Here is a 16,629-nt window from a genome sequence, read left to right as displayed (position 1 = left end):
TCTGCCTTGCGGTTTTTGTTTTGACATCTTTCGTACCTTTTTTTTTCACTCTTGTTCTTTTTTTTGTTTTGTTCGTTTTTGCATTTTAATGGAATGAATTTGTTATTGTTGTTGTTGTCGTTGTTTTTTCATTCTGTCAAAGAACCTTTTTTGTATTGCACTTTGAAGGTGCTATATCTATTTTTTTTTTTTGACCTGAAAACTATAGCAAATTGTTTGATTAATGAGTTGTGCTAATATTTAAGTACATCAGTTAATCCTTGTAGGTTTGACAACTATTGCATCAATAGGAATGTGTCGAAGGGTGCCTCTTGGCACATTTTTCCAATTGATTTAGAGTAATCATAAGGAGTAAATCACAAAAGTTCTAACTAATAATGCGAAATGCTAGAATCATTTTCAGAGATGGTAATCTTCCAATTAAATTAATGGGAGACTCAGCACTATGTGAAAATGTCCACCATTTAATCTATTTACCTGTGGATTATTCTCGATTTGGAAATCGTTTAGTCCTCGAATATTACCTTAAATAGTCTTTAGTTTGTAATTAATTGCCCATCATCAATAAGCAAAACAAACATAATCAATGAGAGAATCTGGATGATATTTTACCTAAAGTCCAGAGTTACAGATTTAATGAGCTGCTGACAATGGGCTGTACCCGGACAAGCCCCTAAAGTAAACACATCGATGATGGTCACAGAGTCTCAGTTTCAGATGCAGAAAGATTGAGTATTAGATGGGTTCATGATCTTTAAGAGGGATTATATGTAAGTATTCACTCCAAGTGTGCCTACCGTTTGTCTGATTCTTCAAGTGCTGTGGCGACTGCTCGGTTCGGAAACCGGCTTCAATTTCTCAAGTACGAGACTTACATGAAATTGACTAATTTTTGTGTGTGCATAAAAATTGAGCGGCGTCTCTACCTCGGCCTCTGCCTCGTTCTTTGCCTCTTTGCGACGGCTAAATGCACCTACAAATTTTTACCTGTCAGAGCCTCTTACTGTCCCGCTTGCACACACTCACACACACGCACACACACACACTGAGTCGAGAGGGAGAGGAAAAGTGTGTGTGAAGGCGACGCCTGCAAGTGACACTCCAAAGACGGAGTCAGAGTCAGAGTCCCCGGGTCTTAGAGTGCCTGAGTCCATTGATGAAATTGACTTTTTATGTTGTTGCCGTTGACTTCTTTCCGATTTTGCGTGTGGTGGCGTCTCAGTTGACGTCAACGTCGATTGTCGTACATCGAACATCGTGGCAGCGACTGGAACTGGATTTTTGGGATAAAGTTTTTGTTTACTTTGCGGGCGTTTTTTAGTTTGTTTGTACATCTCAAGGAAGTCGGTCGAATTGTCTCGTTGTGCTCCCAAAAGCAACGAAATAAACGGTCAATGAAATATTACGATAATTTATTGCTATAATTGTGGCCATAAAATACCTTTCAGGTGCCACATAAAATAATAAACATTCCCATAATAAACATTCCCATAAATGTGTAATAAAACATTATTCACAAATTTAATGCAATTAATTGTTTATTCGTATTTGTGTTTTGTGTTACATATTTCAATTTAACAATTTTAAACTGTGCGTGTTCACATAAATCAAACGAAACTGAACAGTAAATTATACTATACGAAAAACACACAAAAAAAAAACGACAAATTTCAAATAAATTCGACATAAATCATGGGCATTTTGCTAAGTGATGGTGATGTAAGTTTCATTCGTTTCGTTCTTAAATATGAATCAAATAAAATTAAAGATTAATAAACATTGATTTAATCTAATATATAAGAACTAGAACGAAACATTTTTATTTGATTAAGAGAGATCTTTAGGTAGTTATTCAAAATAGATACTTTTGATATACTTTAATTAGAAAACGATAATGAGATATAAGACAATACAAACGACGTTTTTCTCTCAGTGAAATACAAATTTCGAAACAATGAACTCTTCTGTTTTCGAAACTGTTAGTTGGCTATATTTAACAAATAAAAAAAGTAAGACAATTATAGTATGTAAATTATGAGATTCATATCCGTTAGAATAATACGATCAATGAATGAGTCAAGTGTATTAGGTTGTTAGGACATCAAGTGAAGCGAAGTAAAGTGGATTAAAGTGAGGTTGAGTGGCATAAAAACAGGATCGCTTCCTTGACATAGAGCGCCAGCCAGATGTACTACCCGGTTCTTGTTGTCATATACTTGCCATGGCTCCTAGCCACATATAAAAAACCACTTAAAGATCCACATTAAACCTAAGTATTTTTCATTCACTCCATTTCCCCATTCGCCAAGCCTCTCTCAAACTGGGCTCAAGTGGTTTTCTCTGTTTGTTTTTATTCCTTCATTTGCGGTGACAAATTATTAACGTGGTACTCATCGTCCTCTCATCAGCAACAGCATCGGATCATCTTGGTTCATCTTGGCTTTCGGCTCTCGTCTCTCTGAGGTTCATTTTTATTAAATTGATTTTTTATTGCTGTTTATTTTAATTCCTCGCCTTCGCCGATGGCGTTGATATTTCTTCCACTCCTTTGTTGTTGTTGTTGGTATTTTTTTTGTGTTTGCTTCTTGTACCTTTTCTTAATTTTCAGGCCGCATTTTAATAAGCGCCGATTCTCAATACCAATCCTTTGCATGCCGTTGATCTCTTTCATCTGATTCTCCTTTGATTCTTCTTCAAGCAACTGCAGCTTGTTGTTGACAATTTTTCGTGTGGTCGCCGACTTCTTTGATCTTCCACCGTCCAAGGGCTTTGTCCACATATGGCGCTCCCTTTGATCGAGTGATCTTCTAAAGGGAGCGACATTATTATGAACGCGTGGTCAACTCTTTGATAGCCGTTGTTGGACTTGCCAAGCTTTTACCGATTTTTACTACTTAGCAAATGTTCAACTAACTTAATGAAATATTACAAAACTATACAGAATAATTTTCATCTACGACATAGATTAGATTTTTCATTTGTCATCAGTTTTACCTATTCAGATACTTGAGAGAAGCCAAATCATTTCTTAGCTCAAAAGTTCATTGTTTTGCCATTTACTCTAGCCGTCGGCAAGTTTTCCATATTATATTGAGAACTAAGGCCATCTGTTTGAAGAACAAGAGCGCCAAAAAGTCAAAAAGAAAGACAGGAAAATGAATTCAAAATTAAAAATTTCATACATCATCGCATTAAATATCTGGGATAAGATAAAGACGTCAAATGTTTTCTGGTTTGTTTGCTTTTTTTATTCTGTAGGATCCACATACATACATACATATATTTCATATATGCAAATAAGAATATGCAATTGGCGCCTTAATTGATTTTGATGTGAGGCACAGATTTCATTGTTTGTGCTGTTGTTGCTTTCGACTCATTTTGGTTATTGAACTTTTGTAAGCAAATCGAACAGCAATAGCATTTTGAAACTCAAAAACTCATATTTCGAAAACGAAATAAACAGACAGCGGCACTTGAGCGCCTTTTTGATGTAGTGCAAAAATATTGAATGAACAATGAAAAATTATTATCGTTTCGATATGATTGTTGTGTGTTGAAAGTATCAAAATGTCTAAATATTAAAAAAAAATAATGAAAATATTATAAAATTGAACCGAATACATTTGATTATCTTTCAAATAATATTAAAGTTATTCTCTCATGATAATTAAGTATTTTAATTCTGTTTTAAAAATAAAAAAGTTCTTAAACACAGTTTTTGGTGATTAGTTTTAATGGTTTATAGTTTAGTAACTAAACTGACGTTAAACGTCAATAAGGAATTAATTTTAAAATTCTATACAGCTTTAGCCCTTTTGTATTCAATATTTCACTTGACCGAGAATCATCAATACTTTCATATGCATTAACAATAAGATAGATCGTCAATATAAACTAGAGTTTGTATATAGACTTTCAAAGTCAAAAATTTTAAAGAAAAAATGATATTTCAAATTCATTTGGCTTCTGTTTTCAGCAGTTTTGACTTAAAAGGAATGAGCAGAAGTTAGGACTATTTTTGATATTTAGCTTATAGGCTCTCATTTATATATTCATTACTATTCAAGATGGAAAAACCTGAGATTGGGATTGGCACACTCAAACTAGTAAACAGTAGAAAAATTTATATTGTGTTGTACTGTGTAATTTATAAAAACAAACACAAATCTTAAGCTTACTTAAATGAGGAACAGTTCCATAGATTTCAGTCTTATTTGCTCATATCACTTTTAGTATTCTGATCAAACCTCTCCACTCTATTAAATGGATTCCATATTAAAGATCAATACAAAAACAAATAAACTTATTAATTAACTTTTGAAATCTTAAATTCATAAATCTTCATTAATTTTTAAAGAACGAAATCAAATTTATTTCGTTCTAACTATCTTAAAGGTAAAGTGTAAGAGTATTTAATCTTCCATTCGGCCTAGGTTATATTGATCCTTAGGCAAACAACTGCAGTGTGCCACGAGATAAACGCCTGACGATGCCCTTATATACAGAAAGAGATACAGATTCAGATATAGACACATACTTATGCAGAGCGCCATTATTTGTACGAGATGGAACTGCTAAAGGGCAGAAAACGAGTTCCACTCTCTTTTGCTCTCGTCGCCTTGGTGCACTCCCTCCCTTTTTTCTTGTACATGGTTGCAAGATTTCGAAATCAAAATGGCTGCCAGCCAATCAGTGATGAGTTGCCCAATGAGAGCAAAGCTGTTGAGGGAGATGTTTGAGTTGAATATATGACAAGATACTTACAAATTATCTATGCTTAATTTCTTATAGTCTACCTCGGATCAGCAATCCAGCGTCGAAAGTTATCAGAACAGGCAGGTGGCCCCAATTGCGGCCGCTGCCAGCTCCAAGATGTACCATTCGAGTGCTGTAGCAGCAGCTGCCTACACAGATCTTGCCGCAGCGGGTAGTGCAGCAGCAGCAGCCAGCGCAGGAGTGGGTGTTGGCATTGGCGCCTCGGGATACCATCATCAGCAGGCGGTCAACGCACCGGTCTACGTGCCTTCAAACCGTCAGTACAACCATGTGGCAGCTCATTTTGGTAGCGCCGCTGCACAAAACGCTTGGACCACGGACAGCTTTGGCTCGGCCCATGCCCAGTTGCCGGCGCAGTTTTATACACAGAATGCGGCCGTTATGATGGGATCGTGGCGCAGTGCCTACGATCCAACAGGCTTCCAGCGTTCATCACCGTACGAGAGTGCCATGGACTTTCAGTTTGGAGAGGGGCGCGAATGTGTCAATTGTGGGGCCATTTCGACGCCACTCTGGCGGCGAGATGGGACTGGCCACTATCTTTGCAATGCTTGCGGGTTGTATCACAAAATGAATGGCATGAACAGGCCGTTGATTAAGCCCAGCAAGCGCCTGGTGAGTGCAGTGAGTAATCCAAAATCAAAGATTTGTAGTAAGCATTATAATGCTAATCAATGACTATATCTCCCACACAGACTGCTACTCGGCGGCTTGGACTATGCTGCACCAATTGTGGCACTCGCACCACCACTCTCTGGCGGCGCAATAACGATGGTGAACCAGTATGCAACGCCTGTGGACTGTACTACAAACTACATGGCGTCAACAGGCCATTGGCCATGCGCAAGGATGGAATTCAGACACGAAAACGGAAACCCAAAAAAACGGGCAGTGGCAATGGAGTGGGCGTTGCAGTTGGCGCGGGTACTGGAACAGGAGCAGTTGGCGGTACAAGTCTCGATGCCATTAAGGAGTGCAAGGAGGAGCATGGTAAGTGTAAAAAGACAATTTTCTGAATTAAAATGATTGATTTAATGTGTATATTTATGTTTCTCACTTCAGATCTGAAGCCATCTCTTAGTCTAGAGCGGCATGGAATCAACAAGTTGCACACGGACTTAAAAATGACTCAGCATCAGCATCATACCCAGCAACAACAGCAAACGCATCAGCAACAGCAATCGCATCAGCAATGTTTTCCGCATTACTCCCAGAACACGGGTCAGAGCCAGGGGACACAGCAACAGCAGCAGCAGCAAACACAGAGCCATCAGACACTTTCTGGTGGTAGTCATCAACCGCAACTAAATACAAGGCAACTGCATTCTACGGGCTCTCAGCTGTACACGCCCAGTAGCAGTAGTTCTGCCTCCGCATACACGACACACAGCAGCAATGCAACTGCACCCGACACGCCCACTTTGAGCAATGGAACACCCTCGCCGCATTATCAACATCATCATCATCATCATCACTCCCATCATCAGCCTGGCCATCCTGGCATGAGTGTCAGCGGAATGGGTGGAATGGGTGTAGGTGTTGGCGTGGGTGTGGGTGGAATGGCCCATCATTTGCATGCAGCAGCAGCTGCTGCTGCCTATGGCGTTAAAACGGAAACGAATGCCACCAACTACGACTATGTGAACAATTGCTACTTTGGCGCATCATTTGGGGCACTTAGTGGTGCGGCAGCTGCGTCAACGGCTGCCATGGCAGGCGGAGGAGCCAGCGATTTGGCCGGCTATCATCATCAGCATAATGTCATCCAGGCAGCCAAACTAATGGCGTCTTCTTGAAACAAGGGCTCTGCTCTGTGATCTCCTACCACCAACCCTCCTCCCTATTGAAAAGACTTTAGCGCATAGATTAATATCAAGTATAAGATTGTAAATTTGTTGTACAAATTACATGTGGTCCCCCGCACATTACAACTACACGTGTTTCGTTAATTCTTACAAATCTAGTTTAGACTCTGATCACATTTTGTCTTGGTAAGTATGTACGATGTCCTAAAAAATCATTTAGCCATTTAATATGTATTGTCCTAGAAAGTAAATTAAATCTAAATATGTATTTGCTTTTAATAAATATTTAATCTAATCAAATCACTAAGTAGTTAATTTTTGTTTTAATCCCATGGCAAAAGTAAACTCTATTGTACACTGTAACATTTGTAGAATCCAAACTCAATAGTGAAATCCAATAGTTCTTAATATTTATTCATACAAAATCTTAAAAAATATCATATTTTAACAAAGATATCGGATTTGACTATTTAATTATTGACGACAAATCAAATTAATACATAATATATACACACACAAAGAAATACATACATCTAAAATAGAAAGTACAATATTACATGATATCCAAAATTTAGTGCCTTCAACTAGAATTTGGACAGTTCATTGCAACTGCCTTAGCCACAGTTTTCTTTTCCACAGCATTTATAAGTTCTTTGCCAGTCAATTTAGACACCTCTTTGCCACTTTGCATTAATCCTGGGGCAGCAAGTTTCTGTCCATAAACCGAAACATAGGATTTACCAGTAAGAAAAATGTTCAACCGTTGTGCCGATTTCGGTATGAAGGCTTTTAATATCTTGAATTTCAAACAAAACAAGCTTCGTTCCGTTCTTGAGAACCTTTTGTTGCACTAGGTTTTGAAAGAAATGCTCTCGACTAGGCAAAATAATCGACTTTTTCAACAACTCCCTGAAAGAATCTTCACTCTCAAATTGTGTGTTTCGCTTTTCGAAAAGGAAGTCATTGAGTTCGTTGGCACCGTGTTCGATAGCGATTTTTTTTACCCTCTCTGGTTCCAAAGATCCGATTTTGGGCTTTATTAAAACTCCCTCATTAATTAAAGTATTGAAGATCTCAAAGGCCATGTCAATTAGCATCACTAATCGATTTTACAGTGATAAGATATCCGAAACTGATATTGACTCCCGTCACGTACACAGCGGCAAAGCTTTTTTGTGCACTTAGCAAACTTATGGGAAACCGTTTCATAAAATTGTGATTTCCCGTGAAAAAAACAAAGAAAGCTCCACCGAAACTTTTGCCATTCTCATTGGGAGAAAAATTTAAAGTTATAAATGAATAAAATATGTTAACGCATTTCGTGAATTGCAAATTCATTTTCAGCCTGAAAGCAAACTACATAAAACAAAACTGGAAATTAAAGTTTTCCAATATGAATTTATAAATTAAATACGACTAGCGTATATACATATATCGATCTTGTTTCTAGTAACCCCTTTTTGCAATTACTAAAAGGTAATTAGAGATAAATAAATGCCAATAATTTTAGTTCCAACCAAAACACTTGTTCAATTTAATCGGTCATTGCCACTGTTGATAATTAAAATTGATAGTACGTTGACAATTTTGCATATCTGACGTGCATATAAATAGACTTAATAAGCATTAACATATATCTGACCGAAAATTTAAACGATTTTACACTAATGCTCTCGCAATTGGTTTTAAATGCCTATCGACATTTGTAAAATACCACATTAAAGTTACTCTTGTCAAATTCACACAAAAGAAAATGCAAAAATCGATCAAATCACATTCAAAAATGTCAAAATTCACTTTATTCCCGTTTGGGACACTCTGTGAGGTGGGCGACAATTAAAGTTAACGCAATCGGACATATTAAAGCATTAGCCAAATGGTACGGTTGCAACAACCCAAGCTCAGTGTCAGCAAATTTGGTAATTTCCGCACGCGACGATACACACATACACAGAAGTACGTATAGACATATAATGGACGTAAGCCTGGATCTAAGGCTGAAGCTGTAACTAAAGCTGATAATGATGATTATTCACATAATTCCCCAATGGCAATGTGGGAGACTTTGCATGTTTGTGACTTCAACTGCTTGAGGCCAGAAATGATCGGTCACAATGTTGATTACGGCGACTGCGTAACAAACAAATGAGCCAAAGAGGTAAAAAACTTGCCCCTAAAATGCAGGCAATGGAACAGAAAATATGTTACAAACTTTGTGTCATTGGCTCGACTGAAAGAAACCCTAGATTCGACTAGCTAAATCGGGCTTTCCCGACCAGCTATAATCAAAGCAAAGTTTTCATACCTGTAAATATTTTTAAGAGCCAATTAATTGAAACAAGCTGGAAAAATAATGAAGCTGGGTCATTGAAAAACTATTAACGGGATCTGCTTGTGTTAACATGTGAATTTTGGTCGATTTACATATACCCCATCATACAATTTATACAGGGTATAAAACCAGACAACACCCATGACAGTGAAGTGGACGGCGGCAAGGCAAAATGTTGTCTGCGTAATACCAGAAGTAGTCAACAGGTGAACAGCTTCTTTTTTTCCTTGATCTTGCTCTCTGTGTTTCTTTCTCCTCTATTGCAACAGTGATGAAGGGGAAATCGGGGGCGTGGCGAAATTGGTGGCGCAACAACCACAAGTTGAAAATTGGTTTGGTCAAAGCGTCAAGGCGTTAAACGAAAGTAAAGAGTTGAAAACAAAATGAAAATCCGAATTCCAATATCAATCCATGGGTAAAACTTAACATTTACGGGTTTAAGCTCTTAAAATACCCTACATATCATCATTGTGGACATTTCAACATGAGATTTTAAATAAAACAAACCAATATACCATCCCATATTTAAAAGCCAAAAAAACTGAGAGGGTATAGAGACAACAACGCAACCTTTGCATGTTAGCCAGGCCGAAAGTGTTCATATAAGCCAACGATGTCAGGTTATGGTCAATCTCATCGGTACTCAGACAACCGACTCAACATCAAATTGCGGAATTCACAGCAAGAGAGTCCGAGAAAAAAACTGGCTGTTGGCCATATAACCAACACAGCAACTATAAAGCAATGTAATCTCTTTGCTTTCGTACAACTCTTTTCGGATCAGGTCCCATCATTTGGGGTTCAAGCGTCGTTGTTAACGGTCACTTGTAACGGATAACAATTTGAGAGTCTCAGTGCGTATTCAGGATAATGTATATCATGTTGAAAGTAAATAACTGGAAATTGGTATTTAGTGTATACGTATTCACTCTTGTTTGCATAATACAAGACACAGCGGCCTATACGCGCGAGATTGTTAACAATAAGCCACCATTGCAAAAGAGACGTAAGTAAGACCGAGTCAGTCTGAAAAATTTCCAATTTCGAAAGAATATTAGGAAATGTGTGAAATATAAAAGGGGCTATAACTTCTAAAAACTCATATATATCAATCACTACATATTTTCTGGTCTTTATCATAAATAGCATCATGGTTGCAAACCTGCAAGCGCTCCAATCCTAATGAGAACAAATGCTTTCGCAGTTTTTTTGAAGGATGTTTTCCTGCTTTGGCCGCTGGCATACCGGAGATTGGAGTGAAAAGTTTTGAGCCACTTAATATCGACCAGGTGTCCGTAAGCAAAGGTAGCGGAAATTTAGTTTTATCCGGTGGATTTCAAAATCTAGTCATACGAGGTCCCTCAAATGCCACAGTGCGAAGAGCAAGGTAAGATAGGACTATTCTTGAATTAGATAAAAATGAATGAGTTAACAAATCTACATATGTTTTTATTTTCACTAGTCTGGATCTGGATAGACGACACTTGAATTTTGAATTGGAATTGCCACGTTTGCGCATACGAGCCAAATATAATCTTAAAGGTAATATTTTGCTCTTACCCTTAATTGGTAATGGAGACGTAGCCATGGCTTTAAAGAATGTCCACACGAATGTCTTCACAAAAATATCGCTAATAAATGAGACTCAAACCGGTGATGAGATTATTCACATCGACGATATGAAAGTTAGTTTCGAAGTGGGCGCCATGCGTATTCACCTTAAAAATCTTTTCAATGGCAATGATATACTGGCTGCATCGATCAATACGTTTCTAAATCAGAATGGCAATGAAGTTATAGCTGAACTAAGGCCTGATCTCGAGCTCGGCTTGGCTGACATATTCCATGGCCTGTGGAACAATGTCTTCTCAAAAATACCCACTAAACTGTGGCTAGTCTAAGTTGAAGCCATTGCATCATACATTCAGTACATTAATTTAATTTATTCTGCACTTACAAAAATATGATTAAATCAACATATAAACGTACATATATGTACATATATAAATAGGAAAAAAGCCTTTACTCTTTCATCTTGGGCAGCAACTCATCATAGCTAAACACTTCGAACAGTTTGTCAATGGAGGCTCGAAGAATATCTACCAAAGCTTTTGTTAACAGAGGACGTACTTCCTCGGCCAGAGATTTCCAGTTTTCGTTAAGGAAATCATTCATACGCTCGCCCAAAGCCTTGTCTCCATTAAATAGATTATCCAGATGCATATGAACATTCGACAATTCGTACTTAACTTTAACGTCAATGATCCTTAAGAATGTAGATCCATGTTTACTGTACTCCTGACCAACTAGCTCAGTATCCATTGTAATATTGGCTAAATAGAACACAGACAATTGCGAATTGTTATTTAAAAACGACTACCTGTTACACCGACTTACTCAAATCCACCTTGCAGCGTCCATCGCCCAGCAGCGGCATCATCATAATTTTACCCTGTAGTGTAATGTTTTGTCAATCTTCACCATGAAATGTTATACTTTACCTTACCTTAATACTGTAATCCGATTCCATATGCAATTGAGGAAACGTCATTGAGACCACAAATATGTGCTTACTTGGCTCAATTCTCAAATCGTTTAACGTATGCTTGGATATGCCCGTAATCTTCACATTTTTATACACTGAATGTAGATAGATAGCTCCAGAGTCTTGATCCATTTTCACTTCGGGCACAACTAGTGGTTCCATTGGTGGAATATATAGTTCCGGTATACCATCCATTAGTCGAGGTTTCAACACCAAGAAGGATTCTTTGGCACACTCATTCAATTCAGGAGAATCACGATAGCAGACCTTTAGAAATGAAGCTGGATAGATACAAAAATGTTAAAATATGGGCATTATCTTAATAATCTTAATCTTCTTAGATTTTTTCAATATTTACTCACGCAGTCGTCTAGATTTGCTCTTCGGTTTGGCTAGCACTTGGCAACCAAGGCCTGTAATTAGCAGCAGCAATAGTGTTCTCGAGCAGTTCATTGTTCCGACTGTGATTTCTTTGGGCTATAGCATTGGCTTTTATAGCCGGCTCTAATGTACATCTGTTATTCTGCTGCGTTTGCAATTTCTACTTCTCGTGACATTGCAATCCTCAGCAGTTTCAGTTAACCAAGTCTGTCTCTGGCTTTTTGTTATATGTATATTACTATATGCATATGTATATCGCAGATGTACATAAAAATATCGTATAGTTGGGCATTTTAAACAACCAGCTGTAGCTTTAATAGGAATAAGTCAATGTTTCTGACTAAAATTGTTAAAGACATTAATTTGTGGAAACTTGGATAGTATGCCGCCAAGTTAATTAGATTTCATAACTAAGAAAATAAAACGATAATTCTGATTCTTTATAAATTCTAATAAAAAACATATATCTACATATGTATATATTTATGTATGACATAACATTGAACAAAAAAATTTACTGAAATAACAAAAAGTAAAGCATGATCTCCATGAAAGCTACAATAAATGCATACAATTAATAAAAAAAATGTTTTAGAAACACACGGTTCTTTTTCTCAAGTTAAAAAAGGAAATTTGACAAAGGGTTAGACGATCATATCATCATGTAAGACACCAAGAATTCCACTAATATGTAGATAAACATACAAAGGACAAAAACTACACCTGATCAGTCTCCATGTTTCCCCGCATACTGAAACGAAAATACATAAAATATAATTATAGTTACAGAGGGATATAGGTTCACTCACAGTCGCTCTAATCGCAGCGAATCCTTAATCAATTCGTCTGTATCGGAATCCTCAAAAGAATTGACTGAAATATCGACGCTCAAATGGTTCATTAAACTGCTTAATTCGAACACCGCCGGTGACTCAGGTTGCACTTGCGGCATCAGAGTCCCCAACATTTTGTGCAGTATATCTTGACTTTCTTTTAGATTTTTGTGGCAGCTGTCCAATGTGCTAACCAATTTAATATAATGTACGTTCAGCTTTAGAAGACTGGTATACAGATTATTTATCTCGGCGTGTTTCAAGAACTTATCACGCTTAATAGCTGTATTAATGACATGGTTCTTCAGTTCTTCCAGCTCATTTGCTCTGCCTTGAATTTGTTGCAACGATGTGCTAAAAAATAAAACACAAATTCATTTTTGATGAGTCCAATCTTGTATACGATGAAAATTCTTTAAATGCAATACTCACACATTATATGCATCTTTCTTAACCCAAGTTTTACATAGTTGCAGAGTTTTGTCCTCCTTTTCCTTTGAGTTGCTTACATTGGAGAGATAGTGGCTTTTGGCTCGATCGACCGTATCCAAAATAACCCTACACTTTTCCTCCAATTTCAACCATTCTAAGCTTGGGGGCTAACAAGAAAAAGGAAACCATTAATACATTTCAGAAAAGTATTTGTATTTACTTACAGTGCCCACAATTTGCAGATGTCTCTTTACAAATTCGTAGGCTCCAGCAGCCTTCAGTCTCTGCTCAATCAAATTATCAATCGATGGACGATATTGCATAAGAACATCCTGCAGAAACATAGCGTATTCTCGTAGGCCCAGAAGTAGTAATTCCAAGTTCTCCTGCTCAGTACTGGCAAAATGATGCACTACCAACCAAAAGTGCTGCATTACCCAAGATTGATTACTTCGAAAATCGGGAGTATTGTAATATTTCATTGAATTTGAGATTTTCGGTTCCGCGGCTTGAAGAGTGCCTTCGTCAATAGCATGGACTACGTACAACATAACCGGAGGATGCTTGGTCTCATGACTGTTGTGCAACCAATCCTCTACATACAGATCCGAGGGACGGGTGGTTAAAGTTAGCGTTTTATGCGGATGACCAGTGGGAAGAATAAAATAAACTAAATGCTGTGGTATACCCGTATCTGAACTAATGAGTAGAGACAAGTCAACCATGTTCATGTTGTGGGAGATTATGTAAGCCAAACGCTTGTAGTTGCTAATAACAAAAATCGTTAAGACTTTTATCTGCAAAATCTCATCCAGTTTTTTGAAAACTATTGGCAATTGTACTTCATCAGTTGCGGCTCGTTTCCTATAGTCAGTTTCAAGGGCGAGTGGCAGCCACTGCTCCAGTTGTTCGGCCCAACACGGAGTTAATTTATGCTCCAAAGGCAACTTTGTGTGAAATTTAAATTGATTTGAAACAGGATCCTCGGTAATGGCTATGTATTTTTGATCTTTTTTTAAGAGCAATTGTTGTAATATAACTCTTGGAGTTTGATGGGGAATAAATGGCAAAGTGCCAGTGCTCAACTCATAGGCAATGATGCCCAATGACCAGTAATCCACCGACTTGTTGTACTTGCCTGTTTCTAAAACCTCGGGTGCGAAATAGTGTCGAGTGCCAACCACACTCTGAAGCATAGTTTGGTCGGGCGATTGGCGGGCTAGACCAAAATCCGTGAGTTTATAGACCTTTTCACCATTGCGACCTCGTTGGATGACGATGTTGTCCGGCTTTAAATCCCGATGACAAACTTTGCATTTGAAATGTAGGAAATCCAAGGCATTACGCATTGACCCCAAAATCCGCCTAACCTCCAGCTCACACAAGCCATTGGCGTTCTCAGGAAGCTGCAGACGCTTTCGCACATCGCCACCATCGCAGTACTCTAATATAATCACTGGTAATTTGCATGCATGTGTCCGATTTAAATATTGGACAAATTCCAGATGTTTCTCTTCCAGCCTAAGTCCTGACACTATGCTGTCCAAATCAGGGAATTCGCGTGTCCAATTGTACTCCTTCTGCCAGCGCTCATGCAGTTTAATCTGCTGATCTGCACCCAACGATATCGGTTCTCTAATATGTTTTGTAGCTGCCAATGAAATTAACAGAAATAATCGCAGAATAACTTATCAATAAAATTATTGACCATATTGGTTTGTAAAGTCATTTCCAACAACAAAAATTTTGCTTGCATCAGCCAAAATTCTAGGAATTGCATACACGCACAAACACATGCACACACAACTGTGTAAAACTTGTCTAGGGTCTAAAAGAGTATTAAACTTACCGACGCTTTGGCCCGTAGATGCATTTCTCCACAGAAGAACCTCTCCAAATCCACCTGATCCAAGCTTCTTTTGGAAATGCCATTCATTAAAACTGCGCCACTTTGACAGTGCCATTGTGATTAAATTTTCTTCAACTTGGGATGAAAAACCCCTCCATACTGTCGAGGTCAAGAAAAACTTGTATATAAATAGGAAATATTACGATCAGCTGAATCGGCGCAATTTACTTATAGATGTCGTTAATCGAATTCCATAAGGGATGGACAATAGTGGCTGTGACTGTAAACACTAAGGTAAAATAAATCTTTGGACAGAAGGACTGAATTTTAGTTATGTTTCTAATTCTTGAAACATATATTTTAATACTTATCGCTAATTTTTAGTACGTTGTTGAATAAAAACAATACAAAAACAATTGTAAATCGCTAATCGGAAAACAGTGACTTTCTTCGCTGACCTGTATCATCTCTGAATTTCACAATCGATAGATCTGCACATCTCTAGGGAAGCTAGCAGGTTGTAAACAAATTTGTAAACAAAAGATATATTTTCCGCTGTTTTTGTGTGTTAAAATGCGTTTTCACATGAACAGCGGCAGTGATGATAATGAAATTGCGGCCAGCAGCACGGAACATATACGAAAGTTTATCTTCAGCAGCAACGCTGGCAAATTGGAAATCAAAATCCCAGAGGTAAAACGCAGCTCTTATTATTGTCGAGAAAAATAATAACATTCATCAATGAATCTCCATCTCCTTTTATTACTGACAGTTGCTACAGGGCGCCTACTCCTTTTACACATGGCCTTGTGCTCCAGTCCTGGCTTATTTTTTGTGGGAACGTCGTGAAACCCTGTCCGGAATGCGTATATTAGAGTTGGGAAGTGGCACCGCCCTGCCGGGGATTCTGGCTGCAAAGTGCAACGCTCAAGTCGTTCTCACAGATAACTGCATCCTGCCAAAATCTCTGGCTCATATACGCAAATCCTGCCTCGCAAATCATCTGCAGCCTGGAGTGGATATCGATGTTGTCGGTCTAAGCTGGGGCCTCTTACTGAACAGTGTCTTTCGTCTGCCTGCTTTGGATTTGATTATAGCCGCCGATTGTTTTTACGATCCCAGCGTTTTCGAGGACATTATTGTGACAGTAGCCTTTCTGTTGGAACGCAACTCCGATGCAAAATTCATATTCACGTATCAGGAACGAAGTGCAGACTGGTCAATTGAGGCGCTGCTAAAGAAGTGGAAACTACAGGCGTTGCCCATTAACGTTAACATGGACGATTTAGGAAAAGATTCGGGTGTAGATTTAATGGAATCTATGGGAGGGCATACAATACATTTGCTTGAGATTACACGATGCGAAAAGTCGATTCCGTTAATAAACGATTTGTGAGTTCATGCGTGAATCTTTAAAATATTTTAGAAATGCCCACACGCTAAAGTTTCAAACTTTTCTAACCAGGCACTCCGGGTTGATTGCGTTGTGGATCTACATATTATATTATATATAGTATGCAAGGCATGCATTGCTATTCAAGTAAAACCACTACTCATAGAAGGGTATTCAATCGCCGGTGTTCGGAATTAAGTGGTTAAGGCGAATTTAGTCAGCTGAAAAAGCGCATTATTTTGAGGCGAATTCACTTAGTCCTCAAATACCGGGAGCAGCG

At 38.1% G+C, this 16,629-nt stretch overlaps 5 protein-coding genes across 5 annotated transcripts; 3 read left to right on the top strand and 2 right to left on the bottom strand.

The window, feature by feature from the left end:
• The first annotated feature begins 1,655 nt into the window (after nt 1-1,655).
• Nucleotides 1,656-6,695, top strand: pnr (pannier). Its single transcript, XM_068300187.1, has 4 exons — nt 1,656-1,719; nt 4,795-5,403; nt 5,475-5,769; nt 5,842-6,695. The coding sequence occupies exons 1-4, from the start codon at nt 1,693-1,695 to the stop codon at nt 6,573-6,575; spliced, it is 1,665 nt and encodes a 554-aa protein (XP_068156288.1). The 5' UTR covers nt 1,656-1,692; the 3' UTR covers nt 6,576-6,695.
• Nucleotides 6,696-9,786: 3,091 nt separating this feature from the next.
• Jhbp4 (Juvenile hormone binding protein 4) lies at nt 9,787-10,817 on the top strand. Its single transcript, XM_068301979.1, has 3 exons — nt 9,787-9,922; nt 10,063-10,303; nt 10,379-10,817. The coding sequence occupies exons 1-3, from the start codon at nt 9,787-9,789 to the stop codon at nt 10,815-10,817; spliced, it is 816 nt and encodes a 271-aa protein (XP_068158080.1).
• A 22-nt stretch (nt 10,818-10,839) lies between these two features.
• Nucleotides 10,840-11,975, bottom strand: Jhbp5 (Juvenile hormone binding protein 5). The gene is made up of 4 exons (XM_068300034.1): nt 11,824-11,975; nt 11,423-11,742; nt 11,314-11,368; nt 10,840-11,249 (listed from the first exon to the last, which is right to left on the bottom strand). Exons 1-4 carry the CDS (start codon nt 11,912-11,914, stop codon nt 10,939-10,941), a joined length of 777 nt encoding a protein of 258 aa, XP_068156135.1. The 5' UTR covers nt 11,915-11,975; the 3' UTR covers nt 10,840-10,938.
• Nucleotides 11,976-12,289: 314 nt separating this feature from the next.
• Nucleotides 12,290-15,175, bottom strand: IKKbeta (I-kappaB kinase beta). Its single transcript, XM_068300033.1, has 5 exons — nt 14,957-15,175; nt 13,332-14,758; nt 13,108-13,274; nt 12,652-13,029; nt 12,290-12,593 (listed from the first exon to the last, which is right to left on the bottom strand). Exons 1-5 carry the CDS (start codon nt 15,069-15,071, stop codon nt 12,560-12,562), a joined length of 2,121 nt encoding a protein of 706 aa, XP_068156134.1. The 5' UTR covers nt 15,072-15,175; the 3' UTR covers nt 12,290-12,559.
• A 228-nt stretch (nt 15,176-15,403) lies between these two features.
• On the top strand, nt 15,404-16,357 carry LOC137584575 (histone-arginine methyltransferase METTL23). Its single transcript, XM_068300032.1, has 2 exons — nt 15,404-15,649; nt 15,729-16,357. The coding sequence occupies exons 1-2, from the start codon at nt 15,530-15,532 to the stop codon at nt 16,350-16,352; spliced, it is 744 nt and encodes a 247-aa protein (XP_068156133.1). The 5' UTR covers nt 15,404-15,529; the 3' UTR covers nt 16,353-16,357.
• Nucleotides 16,358-16,629: the final 272 nt, after the last annotated feature.

The sequence above is a fragment of the Drosophila tropicalis genome, unplaced genomic scaffold (genome assembly GCF_018151085.1).
Source record: "Drosophila tropicalis isolate 14030-0801.00 unplaced genomic scaffold, ASM1815108v1 contig_878, whole genome shotgun sequence".
In the NCBI taxonomy this organism is placed as follows: domain Eukaryota; kingdom Metazoa; phylum Arthropoda; class Insecta; order Diptera; family Drosophilidae; genus Drosophila; species Drosophila tropicalis.
The sequence above is the reverse complement of the archived record's forward strand: the minus strand, read 5'-3'. Positions and strand labels throughout refer to the sequence as shown.

Excerpts from the sequence above, each read along its gene's own strand:
- pnr (XM_068300187.1), top strand. The coding sequence starts at position 1,693 with ATGGGCATTTTGCTAAGTGATGGTGAT. Across the intron at positions 5,404-5,474 it reads GCAAGCGCCTGGTGAGTGCA|ACTGCTACTCGGCGGCTTGG; the intron begins GTGAGTAATCCA and ends TCTCCCACACAG. Across the intron at positions 5,770-5,841 it reads GGAGTGCAAGGAGGAGCATG|ATCTGAAGCCATCTCTTAGT; the intron begins GTAAGTGTAAAA and ends TTCTCACTTCAG.
- Jhbp4 (XM_068301979.1), top strand. The coding sequence starts at position 9,787 with ATGTATATCATGTTGAAAGTAAATAACTGGAAATTGGTATTTAGTGTA. Across the intron at positions 9,923-10,062 it reads GCCACCATTGCAAAAGAGAC|CATCATGGTTGCAAACCTGC; the intron begins GTAAGTAAGACC and ends TATCATAAATAG. Across the intron at positions 10,304-10,378 it reads GCCACAGTGCGAAGAGCAAG|TCTGGATCTGGATAGACGAC; the intron begins GTAAGATAGGAC and ends TATTTTCACTAG.
- Jhbp5 (XM_068300034.1), bottom strand. The coding sequence starts at position 11,914 with ATGAACTGCTCGAGAACACTATTGCTGCTGCTAATTACAGGCCTTGGT. Across the intron at positions 11,743-11,823 it reads GAGCAAATCTAGACGACTGC|CTTCATTTCTAAAGGTCTGC; the intron begins GTGAGTAAATAT and ends GTATCTATCCAG. Across the intron at positions 11,369-11,422 it reads AATCGGATTACAGTATTAAG|GGTAAAATTATGATGATGCC; the intron begins GTAAGGTAAAGT and ends ATTACACTACAG.
- IKKbeta (XM_068300033.1), bottom strand. The coding sequence starts at position 15,071 with ATGGCACTGTCAAAGTGGCGCAGTTTTAATGAATGGCATTTCCAAAAG. Across the intron at positions 13,275-13,331 it reads ATCTGCAAATTGTGGGCACT|CCCCCAAGCTTAGAATGGTT; the intron begins GTAAGTAAATAC and ends TTTTCTTGTTAG. Across the intron at positions 12,594-12,651 it reads TCGCTGCGATTAGAGCGACT|TATGCGGGGAAACATGGAGA; the intron begins GTGAGTGAACCT and ends TTTTCGTTTCAG.
- LOC137584575 (XM_068300032.1), top strand. The coding sequence starts at position 15,530 with ATGCGTTTTCACATGAACAGCGGCAGTGATGATAATGAAATTGCGGCC. Across the intron at positions 15,650-15,728 it reads TGGAAATCAAAATCCCAGAG|TTGCTACAGGGCGCCTACTC; the intron begins GTAAAACGCAGC and ends TATTACTGACAG.